Genomic DNA, 13,877 nt, shown 5'->3' on the forward strand with positions numbered 1-13,877 from the left:
TGGCTTCTCTTGTTGCGGAGCACGGGCTCTAGGCTCGTGTGCTTCAGTAGTAGTCGCGTGCGGGCTTCAGTAGTTGTGGTGCGCAGGCTCACTTGCTCCAAGCATGTGGGGTCTTCCCGGACCAGAGATTGAACCCACGCCCCCTGCATTGGCAAGCAGTTTCTTAACCACTGTGCCACTAGGGAAGCCCCCCACTGAGGCTTTTGACACATAGGAATTCATTTAATCCTCAAAACAACCTCAGAGGTGTGCACTGTGATTCCCATTTACAGATGGGAAAATTGAAGCTGGGGGAAGTGGAGCCTCCAGCTTGCTTTGCTTCCCCACCTCACAACGCCCTAGGACTCCCCCACCCCAAATTAGGCTGAGAAAGGGAAATGGGGGTTTGGCCCCTGGGCGTGGGTTGGGGGGAGATAGCTGCACAGAGCCCACAGAGAGCACCTTCCTCACTTAATTTTTCTCCCTAGCACACATCACGCTCTGCTGTGGCATGCATTTTTCTTATTTATCTTGTTTTTGTCCATTTCCCCCATTAGTATGTCAGCTCCCCCAGGGCTGGAGTTTTTGGTTAACCTTGTCAGGGCTGTGTCCCAGTTCCCGATACACAGTAAGCACTGATGAATGAATGAATGAATTTGGCGGAGGAGCCTTAGGAAGTTGGGAGAAGGGACAATTGGGGACAGGAGAGGAGGGGGCAGGAGGCTAGGGCCAGGATGGGGTGGCACCTGGGGTACAAGGGAGTGGATGTCTTGGGGACGTTTTGGGGACAAAAAGAAAGGAGCAGAACTCCTGCCAGCCGGGCTCTGGAAGGATGGAGGTGCCAGTAACCGAGATGGAGAAGGGAGTGGGCAAGATAGGGGAGCTCCGAAGGTGACAGTCAAGATAGGAGGGGCTACTTGGTGATGCAAGCCGAGGTGCACACGAGAAGCCTGGATTAACAAACTGTTCCCGGGTGCTCAGGGGCCGCCTCTCGAACCAGGAACCTGGCTGCACCAAATTGAATGGTGATGACAGAAACGGAGGGACGCCTGGCTTGAGATCCCCGGTCCAGCACCAGCTTATCCGGCTCGAGTTCCTGCGTGGCGCGAGGTGGGGGAGCCGGGAGGGATGCGCAGGCGCAAAAGGGTGGGTCAGGGGCGCGGCGGAGACCATGGCAAAACTTGCCAGGCAGGACCAAAATGCCAAAAAAAAAAAAAAAAAAAAAAGCTTTTTAGGCAGAACACACACACACACCCCACACGTTCGTTCCTCCTCCTGGCTGCAGGGGTCACCCTGACCCAGGCTTTGGAGATAGAAGCGCCAGGTCCCAAGGCCAGGGCTCTGCCTGTGACCCTCCCTCTCTACTTCATCCTCCTCCCCTTTCCCTTCTCCTCTCCTGTCCTTCTTACTTCCCTTTCTCTGGACCCTCTCCTGCCCTCCCAGGACTTGATTTGTGCCCCAGGCTCCAGGACCTCTTTCCACCGCCTGTTCCCTCCCCGCAGCCTGGGGAAACCGAGGCCTAGAGTTCAGGCACAGTGGGAAGGGCACAGTCAGCAAAGGCATTGCCCCTGCCACCTCAGTCCAAACAATTATACACCATTTAAACCTCCCAACAATTCTAAGAGCTGGGGACTATTATTAACCTCACCTTACGGATAGGGAAACTGAGGCCCAGAACAGTGATGCGCCAGGAAACATTCGGTGAGATTCGAACCTGTGCCTATCCCACACAGATGTCCCCGGCTATTGGCCTCGACCCGGCAAAGACGGGCAAAGGCTCTGCTGCCACCTGGTGGACACTTGCGGCGGCGCTGTTCGGGTGGAGTCGTCTCTTGCCTGTCGGACGGCCCAGGTAAGGGGCCAGAGCCAGGAGGGTGTAGGCCTGATGCCTTGACCGCCCTTCCTCCATCATGTTCTCCGGCCAAGTTTCCCAGTTTTCACAACCTAAGTGTCCACCTGGAAGACATGGACTAACTAATCTCCTTCCCATGTTGGGCTCACGACTTCTTCAGCACAGAAAGACCCCAAAATGCAGGGGGCAAAAAAAAAAAAGCATTAATTGGAATGCATACAAAAAACTTAAAGACCACAGATAAAGGTAATTCTGTAATTATAAAAAACAGCATACATGCATATTTCTTCTCCTTTTGTCTCATCTGATTCTAAAAAGCGGGTGTATAAAAATATATATTAATTTTATTTGGGGGCCTATAACATGTAGAAATGTAATATATTTGTCAATAATAGCGCAAAGGAGATGAGAGGAACAAAGCTGTATTGAAGTCAGGAAATGACACCAGGTAGTAATGTTACTGAAATTGCAGTCTGGCTGCTCGCTGCTCAAAAGCCAATAAAGAGGCAAGCTAGAGCTTCCCTGGTGGCACAGTGGTTAAGAATCCGCCTGCCAGGGCTTCCCTGGTGGCGCAGTGGTTGAGAGTCCGCCTGCCGATGCAGGGGACACGGGTTCGTGCCCCGGTCCGGGAAGATCCCACATGCCGCGGAGCGGCTGGGGCCGTGAGCCATGGCTGCTGAGCCTGCGCGTCCGGAGCCTGTGCTCCGCAACGGGAGAGGCCACAACAGTGAGAGGCCCGCATACCGCAAAAAAAAAAAAAAGACAAGAGCGGGGGCTTCTCTGGTGGCGCAGTGGTTGAGAATCTGGCTGCCAATGCAGGGGACACAGGTTCGAGCCCTGGTCTGGGAAGATCCCACATGCCACGGAGCAACTGGGCCCGTGAGCCACAACTACTGAGCCTGCGTGTCTGGAGCCAGTGCTCCGCAACGAGAGAGGTCGCAATAGTGAGAGGCCTGCTCACCGCGATGAAGAGTGGCCCCCGCTTGCCACAATTAGAGAAAGCCCTCGCACAGAAATGAAGACCCAACACAGCCATAAATAAATAAGTAAATAAATAAATAAATTCACGACATATGTCAAAAAAAAAAAAAAAAAAGACAAGAGTGGGACTTCCCTGGCAGTCCAGCAGTTAAAACTCCGTGCTTCCATTGCAGGGGGTGTGGGTTCGATCCATGGTCAGGGAACTAAGATAGCACATGCCTGCTGTGCGCCACCCTCCCCAAAAAAAGACAAGAGATAACAATTAGAGGAGAATATGGAGAAAAAGGAACCCTTTTGCACTGTTGGTAGAAATGTAAATTGACGAAGCCACTATGGAAAATAGTATGGAAGTTCCTAAAAAAAATTAAAATTAGAACTACCATATGATCCAGCAATTCCACCTCTGTATATTTATCTGATGGAAAACAATAACACTCACTCAAAAAGATATTTGCACTCCCATTTCATTGCAGCATTATTTACAATAGCTAGGACATGGAAGCAACCTATGTGTTCATCAACAGATGACTGGATAAACAAAATGTGGAATATGTATACAAGGGACTATTAGCCATTGAAAAGAAGGAAATCCTGCTATTTCCAACAACATGGATGGACCTTGAGGGTATAATCCTTAGTGAAATAACTCACAGAGAGAAAAACAAATACTGTATGATCCCCACTTACATGTAGATACCACACATAGGTTCCATTTATATGTGGATCCTAAAAAAAATGAACTCATAGAAACAGAATAGATTGGTGGTTGCCAGAGGTGGGGGTGGGGTAGGGGAGATGGGTGAAGGGAGTCAAAAGGTACAAACTTCCAGTGACAAGATAAATAAGTTCTGGGGATGTAATGTACAGCATGATGACTAGAGCTAACAATACTGTATTGTATATTTGAAATTTGCTGAGAGAATAGATCTTAAAAGTTCTCAACACAAGGGAAAAAAACTGTAACTATGTCAGGTAATGGATGTGTTAACGAAACTTATTGTAGTGATCATTTCACAATATATATGTATATCAAATCCTTATATTGTACACCTGAAACTAATACAGTGTTATTTGTCAACTATATCTCAATAAAACTGGGGGAAAAAAGAAGGAAAGCAGTAAAGGAAGAATAGAGGAAAGACAAAAAAGATGTGGGACGCATAGAAAAACAAAAAGTAAAATGGCAGATGTACTGTTGTTAAAGTGACAACACTCCCCCAATTGATCTACAGATTCAAAACAATCCCTGTCAAAATCCCAGCTGGCTTCTTTGCAGAAATTGATAAGTTAATCCTAAACGTCATATGAAAATCTAAGGGACCCCAAATAGCTTTTTTGATCTTGAAAAACAAGATCAAAACTGTAGAATTAACACTTCCCAATTCAAAACTTACTACAAAGCTACAGCAATCAAAACAATGTGGTACCGGCATAAAGGTGGATATATAGATCAATGGAATAAAATTAAGAATCCAGAAATAAACACATTTATCTTTGACAAGACAATTCAAAGGGGAAAGAATAATCTTTTCAACAAATGGTGCTGGAACAACTGAATATCCACATGTGAAAGAATGAAGTTGGACTGTTGTTTCATATCACACATAAAATTAACTCAAAATGGATCAAAAGCCTAAATATAAGAGCTAAAATTATAAAAGTATTAGAAGAAAACATAGACATAAACATCATAACTGGATTAGGCAGTAGTTTCTTAGACATGACACCACAAGCACAAGCAGCAAAAGAAAAAATAGATAAGATGGACTTCAAAATTAAACTTTTGTGCTTCAAAGGACTCCATCAAGACAGTGAAACGTTAACCCACAGAATGAAAAAAAATTGCAAATCATATATCTGATAAGAAACTATGAATCTCTAGAATATATGAAGAACCCTTACAACTCAATTATTTTAAAAAAACACTCAATTTAAAAATGGGCAAAGAATTTGAATAGACATTTCTCCGAAGAAGATATATGTATGGCCAATAAGCACAGGAAAAGATGCCCAATATCATTAGTCATCAGGGAAAAGCAAATAAAAAATACAATGAGATACCACTGCACACCCACTAGGATGGTTATAATAAAAGACAAATAATTAAAAGCATCAGTGAGGAAGTGAATTTGGAGCCCTCACACATTACTGATGGGAATGTAAAATGATGCAGGAATTTTATAAAATACTCTGGCGGTTAAACATAGAATTACCATGTGACCCAGCAATTCCACCTCTAGCAATACCCAAGAGAAATGAAAACATACATTGACACAAAGATTTGCACGCAACTGTCTTATCTCCTTATTTACAATACCCAAAAAGTGGAAACCATGAAAATGTCCATCAACTGAAGAATGGATGAACAAAATAAAATATATCTACACAATAGAATATTATTCAGCCATAAAAAGAAATGAAGTACTGATCCATGATATAATGTGAATGAACCTTGAAAACATATGCTAAGTGAAAGAAGCCAATCACAAAAGATCTCACTTTGTATGATTCCAATTATGTAAAATGTCTAGAATAGGGAAATCCATAGAGGTAAAAAGTAGATTCTTAGTACCCCTGGGCTGGGGAAGGGGGAGGGAATGGAAAGTGACTGCTAAGGGTAAGGGGCTTCTTTGGGGGATTATGGAAATGTTCTAAATTTTATGGTGATGTTGCACAACTGTGTGTGTGTGTTTATATATATATATATATATATTTATATATATATATATATATACACATATATCTGTAAATGCAATTTAAAAAACCATTGAATTGTACAATTTAAATGTGTGAATGGTATGGCATGTGAATTATAACTTAATTAAGCCATTATTAATTTTTTACTTAATAATAAAAAAATTCTAATTGGGCTCATTTGTCACCTCCTCCAAGAGCCCTCCCTCCTAAAATAAACCCTCCAATTTACCCTCTTTCCTCTTTGTTTTTCTTCACAGCCTGACATTGTGAGTTCTTTCCTTTTCTATTCTCGGTCTCCCCTCCAGGAGAGCCTCTTTTTGCCCCAACAAATTGCTAAGCCCGGAGCCCCTCAAAGGTGGGGCTGCACCTTGATCGGTTCTAGCGCCTCCCCCCGCCCCGCCCCGCCCCCCCGTCCCCCGCTGCCCCAGGATCTGTACTGGAAGCAAGCAGATGGGGTTTAACTATCTGCTACTATGAAACACAAATCAGACACCCCCCCCATAATAATAATAACTACCATTCCATCTCTTAATGAACGTTAGCGATTGTTAATCGCTCTGTGCCTGGCGTTTTACACGAGTTATTTTATCTAATTTTAAAAAATTTATTCTTGGCTGTGTTGGGTCTTCATTGCTGTGCGTGGACTTTCTCTAGTTGTGGCGAGCAGGGGCTACTCTTCATTGAGGTGCGCAGCCTTCTCATTGCGGTGGCTTCTCTTGTTGCGGAGCACGGGCTCTAGGTACACGGGCTTCAGCAGTTGTGGCACGCGAGTTCAGTAGTAGTGGCTCGCAGGCTCTAGAGCGCAGGCTCAGTAGTTGTGGTGCACGGGCTTAGATGCTCCGCGGCATGTGGGATCTTCCCGGACCATGGCTTGAACCCATGTCTCCTGCATTGGCAGGTGGATTCTTAACCACTGCACCACCAGGGAAGCCCTATTTTATCTAATTATTGTAACATTTCTAGGAGGAAAAACACCAGTATTATTCCCATTTAACAGAAGAGAACTCGAGAACTCCGTTAACACACCTCCGGGAGAAAAGAGACCCGGAGTGGGAGGAAGCGCCGCGACCTCATCATAGCCCCTGGACCACCCGAGGTCCGCTTCTACATACATAAGCATCCCGGGGTACTGGAACCCGGAACGGGCCACCGAGACCTCCCGGAGTACCTATCACGCCCGGCATGCGCGCGCGCCAACGCTCTCTTACGTCGCGTTTGAACAGGAGGGCTAGTCTCCCTGAGTCTTGGGAGTTGTAGTCTCGCCGCAAACGGAGGCCGGGCTGTGAGAGTTTGGTGGATCTGGAGCCAATGAAGAAGCAGATCTTATTGAGCTCGGGGCCGACGAGCCAATGGGCTCGCGGCCTCGAATGGGAGGGACTTCCGGCCACGAAGTCGAGATGAGCGGCTGCGCGAGAGCGATTATTTCCTTTTCGAGGGTGGCGGCGACCGTGGATAGAGCGCTATGAAGGCCTCGGGCACGGTAAGACGAGCACGGTGGGGCAGGGAGTCGGGGAACGCGAAGCGGGCCGAATCGTGGGCCACGGGAGGAGGCATGGGACACGCGGGAAGTGCTTGTTCCGGCTAGGTCCCGCGCGCCGCCGTCCCCAGTTGCAGCCAACATGGCGGCCACTGCGGGAGCCGCGTGGGGAGACCGGTGCGTGGCCCTGGCCGGCCCGGGGATCGCGGAGGCCGGGGAGGCCGAGTCTCCTTTCCAGGGGAAGGGACAAGTTGCGCGGCGTGGAAACACGCGCCGCGGGACCTCATCGAGCTTCCGAGCCTCAGTTTTCCCGTCAGCAAAGTGGACAAGGTGGCGGGAGGGCGGAGTTGGGGGGAGGGCAATAGAATTCTGTTTCTCCTGGCATGGCTGTGAGAGAAATAGAAGAAATTTATAAGTTCGAGCTGACATGCAGAATGCGAGCCTTATCGCTGTGGAGAGTGCTGGGCAAAATCAGAGGGTGTTAATAGCACAGAGATGGAAGAGTAGGCCCTGGGGAGAAACAGTATGGGTGGGTCATTTTCAGCTTTCCAGTCCCAGTTTCCACACTGGAAAAGGGACCGACCGCATCGGCATCCCTTCCTGAATGGGTGGTCCGGGAGGCCGGTGAGTCAGGTTGAGAGATAGAAGTAGGAACCGAGTTTGTGAGGTTTGGGGTTATGTTCTATTGATATTAGTAAAATGGTGACGGGTCATCTTATGGAGATGGCTCCATTCTAGTATAGCACGGGATTTGGACCTGGCAGACATCTTCACCTTTTGCATCTGTGTAAACAGGGAGCTTACACTTGGGAGTCCCAACCCCTTGGACAGCAGCTGGGAAAACTGAGGCAGCTGCAAGTCATGACAGCAGTGCAGGGAGCCCAGAGCTGGGCAGGGAACTGGATTCTTGTCCTGGTTCTGCCTGCAGTTGGCTGTGAGGTCTCAGGCTGCCGACTGTCTCTGGGGTCCGGAATGAAAGAGGATCTTGGCAAGTTACTGTGAGCTGCAGAGATGCTCTGGAGGAAGGAGACAGCTTGACTGTTCCAGGCCAGCCCATAGAAAGGGAGAGGAAGGGAGCGGTTGAGACCCTCACCCAGCTTTCCTGAGCCAGGGCAAAGGGCACACAGGCACCTTGGTTAATCCTCCCCACTCTCACTCCCTTTTATGTGGAAGGTTCAGACAGTGGCATGACCCACAGTCAGCCAGATTTCATGTGGAGGCCCTGGGGTGGGACTTACCCTTCTCCGTCCCCTGATCCGGTTGTCAGCAGGCTTGGGAAGGGGAGCAGAGTGAGTCTCCACAGTTACCTCTGGGCTTTGGGTGCTGGCCCCACCTCACCCCCGTTTCTCTTTCAGCTTCGAGAATACAAGGTGGTGGGGCGCTGCCTGCCGACCCCCAAGTGCCGCACGCCGCCCCTCTATCGCATGCGGATCTTTGCGCCTAACCATGTTGTTGCCAAGTCCCGCTTCTGGTACTTTGTATCTCAGCTGAAGAAGATGAAGAAGTCTTCAGGGGAAATTGTCTACTGTGGACAGGTATGGGGTGTCTGAGGCTGGGTGGGATCCGGAGAGGATTTAACACCCTCCCATGGGGCGTCTGTCACCCCACAGAGTTAGCAGACTTTACAAATTCTGGCCTGTTCCCTTGTGCTCTTCAGGCCCTAGGTTGGGATGGAATTGGTGACTCGGTGCCCTTTTCCTAATGAGAAAGCCCGAGGCCCAGGGAAGGCCTGCTGGGACCCCTTGGTTGAGGCTGGGCCTCATCTGTAAAGTGGGGGGGAAATGCTGGACTCTGCATTGTGAGGCTGCATTGGGCAGCAGGTGGTTTGTGGCCCAGATGGTCCCAGGAGAGTGGTGTTGAGGGGTGGTCAGGAGCTGTGTCAGTCCCCATGGGGGAAGCATCTCGGCCTGGACTGTTCTGCACCCCTGCTGTTGCCATGGGAATTCCCCTTGCACAGCAGATTTCCCCTCAGATGTCTGAAGGTGCGGGGACTGGGAAACAGGCAAGAGAGGCCTGGGGGCTGGGCTGTCCTTTGGAGCGGCGGGGCGGGGCGGGAGCAGAGGTTCAGGGATGGAGGGGGTCTGATTGCAGCCCACTTGCTGCTCTCGCCTCAGCTGGTCTCCTCTCCTTCACAGGTGTTCGAAAAATCTCCCCTGCGGGTGAAGAACTTCGGCATCTGGCTGCGCTATGACTCCCGCAGTGGCACCCACAACATGTACCGGGAGTACCGGGACCTGACCACAGCCGGTGCTGTCACCCAGTGCTGTAAGCCACCGGGTCCCCAAACTGGGCCCCTCCTTTAGGCTCACAGGGCAGGCACTTGCGGCTCAGTCTGACATCCTTCCTGCCAGACTGAGGCAGGACAAACGCAAGAGCTTTCTTGGGGGTAGGTGGGAGTCCCAGGGCTGGTGACAGGGGAGGCACAGGAGGCGTTGCTTTGGGGGCAGGAGTGGAGAGGATGCCCCAAGCACACCTTTTTCTGGAACCTTGGCAGCAAGTGGACTTAGGAGATTGGAGGGAGGGTACTCGAGTCATTCCTGAGCCGGTTCAGTCGCCCACCACCAACTGCATCTGGAACCTCCTTGAGGTTTGAGGTCAGCGCCTTGTGTAGAGGCAACTGCTGCTCAGAACCTAGTCCAGCTCCTGTCCAGTGTTGGGACCTGCCATTCGCAGCCCCAGGTGCTCCCAGGGTGGGTCACCTACCAGGACCAGAACCCAAGCACCTAAACCCAAGAACTGCTGTTTCTTGTAACAGCGGTTTAAACAGAGGTGCTAACAGCAAGTGGATCTTGTCGCCTTTGGGGGCCTGCAGCCATGCCCCTCAAAGTGAAGTTGGAGGTTCTACACATTTGGTAGCCAGTACCTGCTGGGACCAGATGCTGTGGCCACTCGTTCCCCAAGTGCCCCCATTCCTGATCCCTGTAGACCGAGACATGGGCGCCCGGCACCGTGCCCGGGCCCACTCGATCCAGATCATGAAGGTGGAGGAGATCGCAGCCAGCAAGTGCCGCCGACCAGCAGTCAAGCAGTTCCACGTGAGTGCCCTCGGGGCCCTGCTGGGCAGGCTGGGCTGAGGGGGCTGCCCTGGAACACCAGACTGGCCTGGCAGCTCCTCCAGACTTGGGAGATGCAGTAAAGCACCGGGTTTGACGCAGGAGCCCAGTGGGGGTGGCCACACCTCAGTGGTCCCTGGGAGACGAGGTTAAGAGCCTCCCCCAAACCCCCTTGCCTGCCTTTTCTTATTACAGGACTCCAAGATCAAATTCCCACTGCCCCACCGGGTCCTCCGTCGCCAGCACAAGCCACGCTTCACCACCAAGAGGCCCAACACCTTCTTTTAGATGCAGGGCCTCCCTGTCCCCAGGTCTGCCCAAATAAAACTCGTTGGGAAAACCAGGCGCCCCGATACAGTTGTTTTCTTTGCACACCCTGCAGAACTCAAAAGGGTGCAGCCAAGCTGTGAGTGCTCTGGGAGGAGTCCTCTCCTCGAGTAGGACCCTGACACTGGATTCTCCAGAAGGGGAGCTCTAGGAATGGCCAGCCCCTGCCCGCCTCAGCTCTCTCAGTGCCAGCAGGCAGCTCTGTGCTGTGAGCTTCGGGGTATGCTGTAGGCCACAGGTTTTGGCCCCCAAATCTTTCTTACCTGCTGGATTAGACACAGTTCTCAGCTCTGTGCCTCCCGCCCCCCATTTCTGTGGTGGTGAGATGACAGCTGCACCCTGGGGGGGATCAGGCTGATGGGGTTGGTTTCATTCTGTGTGGCCTTCCCCACCCAGCCTACAACCCTGGTCAAGATCCTCACAGCAGGCACAAGGGGGCGTCCAAGAGGGTCATGAGCCTGCCGTGCTAGCTTGTTTCCCCTTCGCCAGCTGGGGGCCCCTTGAATGAAGCTGTCCTAATCCTGCCCAAGGAGGTCAAGGTTTCACAGTGGGCACCTGTCTCCTGGAATTCCAGGCATGAAGCTAATCCCACCCTGGCCTGAGCTCCTCAGCCTGGAGGCTGAGGCACAGCTTAGAGCTCAGATGTTGGGAACATCTGTCCTTGGTGTGTCACCCTGGGCAACCCTGGCCCTTTGAACCTTGGTGTTCTCTTCAGAAGGTCTGGACACTGACCCGATTTGCTCAGTTGACAAGCCTTAGGGAGTCACTACTATGCAGGCAGTGGGTACACAGGTCAACGAGGACCTGCCTTGTGTTCCAGAGAGCCGTCGATTGGGAAGAAGATAAGGCACAAAGGTAGTTGGGCGGGCAGGGAGAGCAACCAGTCCTGGAGGGTGGTCCTGGATAGGGGCACAGTCTCCCCTTCCCCACCTGTGGCGGTGGGACTAGTTGGCAGGACGATCCTGGGTGGTTTCCAGAAAACCAGCTCACTTCAACCCCACCTGTTCTTGGAGAGGTGCCCAAGGCAGGGCTCAGGCACAGCTAGCCATTCTCATGGGAAAGACAGGCCCTGGGTCCTTGCTGGCTGCTTCACCTGTTCCAACACCGGTGCTTCTTTCCCACCTCCCGGGCCTTTGCATTTGCTGAGCGCTGTGCCTAGACTACTCTCCACAGATCATCACTGCCTCGCTGAAGACTGTAAACCATTGGGTTTCTGTCCCCCACCAGACTGAGTCTGAGAGGGCAGGGACCACCTGTGTCACTGCGTCACCAGGAGGAGTTAAGTACCTCTGAGAAGAGTAGTGATGGCCAGTGAATATCCCTCTACCTGTATCTGCACCACGTGGGGTAAAGTCCTGGGTCTGGCGATGCTGGGTCAAATTGTTGATGTTAACTGCCAAAATGTCTTCCACAGATGTACCAATTCATTCTCAACAGTACTTAATAAGAAGGGGTCATGTTTTCCTCCAGCCTTGCCCACAACTTGGGTTAGCAAGCTGGTGGCTGAAAAAAAACACATCTTAGGATTTGAATTTGCTTTTCCTTATGTGAAAGTGTTCTGCCCTGATACAAAAATCATTTATATGAATGAAAAAAATCTTACGAAGTTGAATCACTTTTTAAAAGCTCTGGTATCGTTATTCCCTGGCAGTCTGGTGGTTAGGACTCGGAGCTTTCACCCCTGGGGCCCGGGTTCAATCCCTGGTCGGGGAACTAAGATTCTGTAAGCCATGTGGTGTGCACCCACCCAGTCCCCCGAAAAAAAAGCTCAGGTATGTGGGGCAAAAGCCTGAAAAAAATCTCTCTACATGTTGCAAATACTTTTTTCCTCGGGGTACTTTCGGATGTTTAAGGTGTATTTTGGGGGGCCAGGCCAAGTTTTTCTTTATGTTTCCCTAGTTGATTTCATTAACCCTGTGCTTTCTGGCAGGAATTCCTGGTTGCCCTAAATATTCCTTCTCTCCTTCCTCAGGAATCTCCATATCTAGATGCTACCCGGAAAAGTTTCCTAGCCTCCTTTTACCTTAGGGGTGGGCATGTGATGCTAGCAGTAGTGATGTGGGCCATTTCCAGGAACTACCATCTGGCTAGAATGTAGGCACAATGGCTGGTACTCCAGCAGCTGTTTTTACCCTGGGTCTGCATGACTAGAACACGAGAAGTAAACACCTTTGTAGGCTTCCCAAAGCTGGCTGGAGGTGAGGACCACTGAACTGAACCCTCAATCTCCAGTGGGAGTTGAGATGCCAGGACCAACCAGCGCAAAGGCCCAGAGCTAGGAGGAAATGGGCCCATCCATGTGTGGTCTGTGAGGCAGGACTGGCCACTTGGATCACTGACTCCTCTCTGTAGTCAGCTGGGGCCCAGGGACAGGTCCTTGCCTGGGCTCACCCAGCCAGCCCAAGGATGGGCAGGAATCTGGAACCCGAGAGGCCTGGTGGGCCCCTCCCTCCTCAGGTGCTGAGGTACTCCCAGGTCCCGCCCCTGGGCTTGTCAAGGTGCTGGGTGTCACAGACTGGTCAGGGCTGGGAGCCCTGGGGAAGAGCCGCCCATCCCTGACCCACCCTGCACCTCACTCCTGTGTCAGGACCAAGGGCAGGTGCCAGGGCAAGACGAGCGGGGGGAGGCCCAGGAGACCTGTAGTAGATCCTGACACCCAGAGTGGTAATAAAGGTTTGCTTTTACTGAGTGCAGGGTTAGACGTTCAAGGACAGATACCCAGCAGGTCATGCTGGGGCTAGAGTAGCTTATGACCTCTCATCTCCGCCCCTTGCCGTGTCTCCAGTGAGATGTGGGAACGCTGGAACCCAGGCAGCAGGCAGGAGTGGGGGCAGCAGACACCCACCCAACACCCCGACATTCCTGCCCCTTTTGCTTAGACTGCTGCTGCTGGGCCTTCAGGGATCACCCTGCTCCTCTCCCCCCATCGACAGGGGGTCCTGGGGTCCTGCCTGCCCTCCTCCCATTCCATGACGAATCACACAGTCAGGGAAGGTGTGACTGCTTCCCCTCCCTGCCCCCTGCCCTCCTCCATACTTTCTCCATTACGCACCCTGCAGGGCTTGCAACTCTGGGCCTCCCGTGCAGGAAGTCCAGAACATGTCCTGAATCCACCCATTTCTCCCCACCCCTCAATCCCCGCCTTGGACATGGTGGGCTTTTCAGAACCTAGAACTCTCGTTAGGTCCCTCATTTGCTCCAGACTCTCTAATGACAGCCCGTCCCCACTGACCAGCACCCTCCGAATAAAACCCAGACCCCTCGCCAAGGCTCAAGGTCCACTGTGTCCCTCCCTGTCCTGCTCCTTCCCACCTCAGGGCCTTCCCCCCAGCTCTCTCGAAGCCTGGCTCATTCTCTGCCTGCAGGGCCCCTCCCTGAGACCCCCACATTAAGTGGCCCCCCAGGCTGTCTCCATCTTTGACCTTGCTTCACTCTTGTCATCTATTAGCTTCTGAAATGGGTATTCGTCTGCTGGCTTGGTCAGAGCCATGAGGCCTGAGCGGGGTGGGTC

At 51.4% G+C, this 13,877-nt stretch overlaps 1 protein-coding gene across 1 annotated transcript; it reads left to right on the forward strand.

The window, feature by feature from the left end:
* The first annotated feature begins 6,900 nt into the window (after positions 1–6,900).
* RPL18A (ribosomal protein L18a) lies at positions 6,901–10,382 on the forward strand. Its single transcript, XM_081233642.1, has 5 exons — positions 6,901–6,989; positions 8,342–8,521; positions 9,122–9,251; positions 9,912–10,021; positions 10,235–10,382. The coding sequence occupies exons 1-5, from the start codon at positions 6,972–6,974 to the stop codon at positions 10,325–10,327; spliced, it is 531 nt and encodes a 176-aa protein (XP_081089768.1). The 5' UTR covers positions 6,901–6,971; the 3' UTR covers positions 10,328–10,382.
* Positions 10,383–13,877: the final 3,495 nt, after the last annotated feature.

Source organism: Mesoplodon bidens, assembly GCF_964165515.1.
Source record: "Mesoplodon bidens genome assembly, chromosome: 4".
Taxonomy (NCBI): domain Eukaryota; kingdom Metazoa; phylum Chordata; class Mammalia; order Artiodactyla; family Ziphiidae; genus Mesoplodon; species Mesoplodon bidens.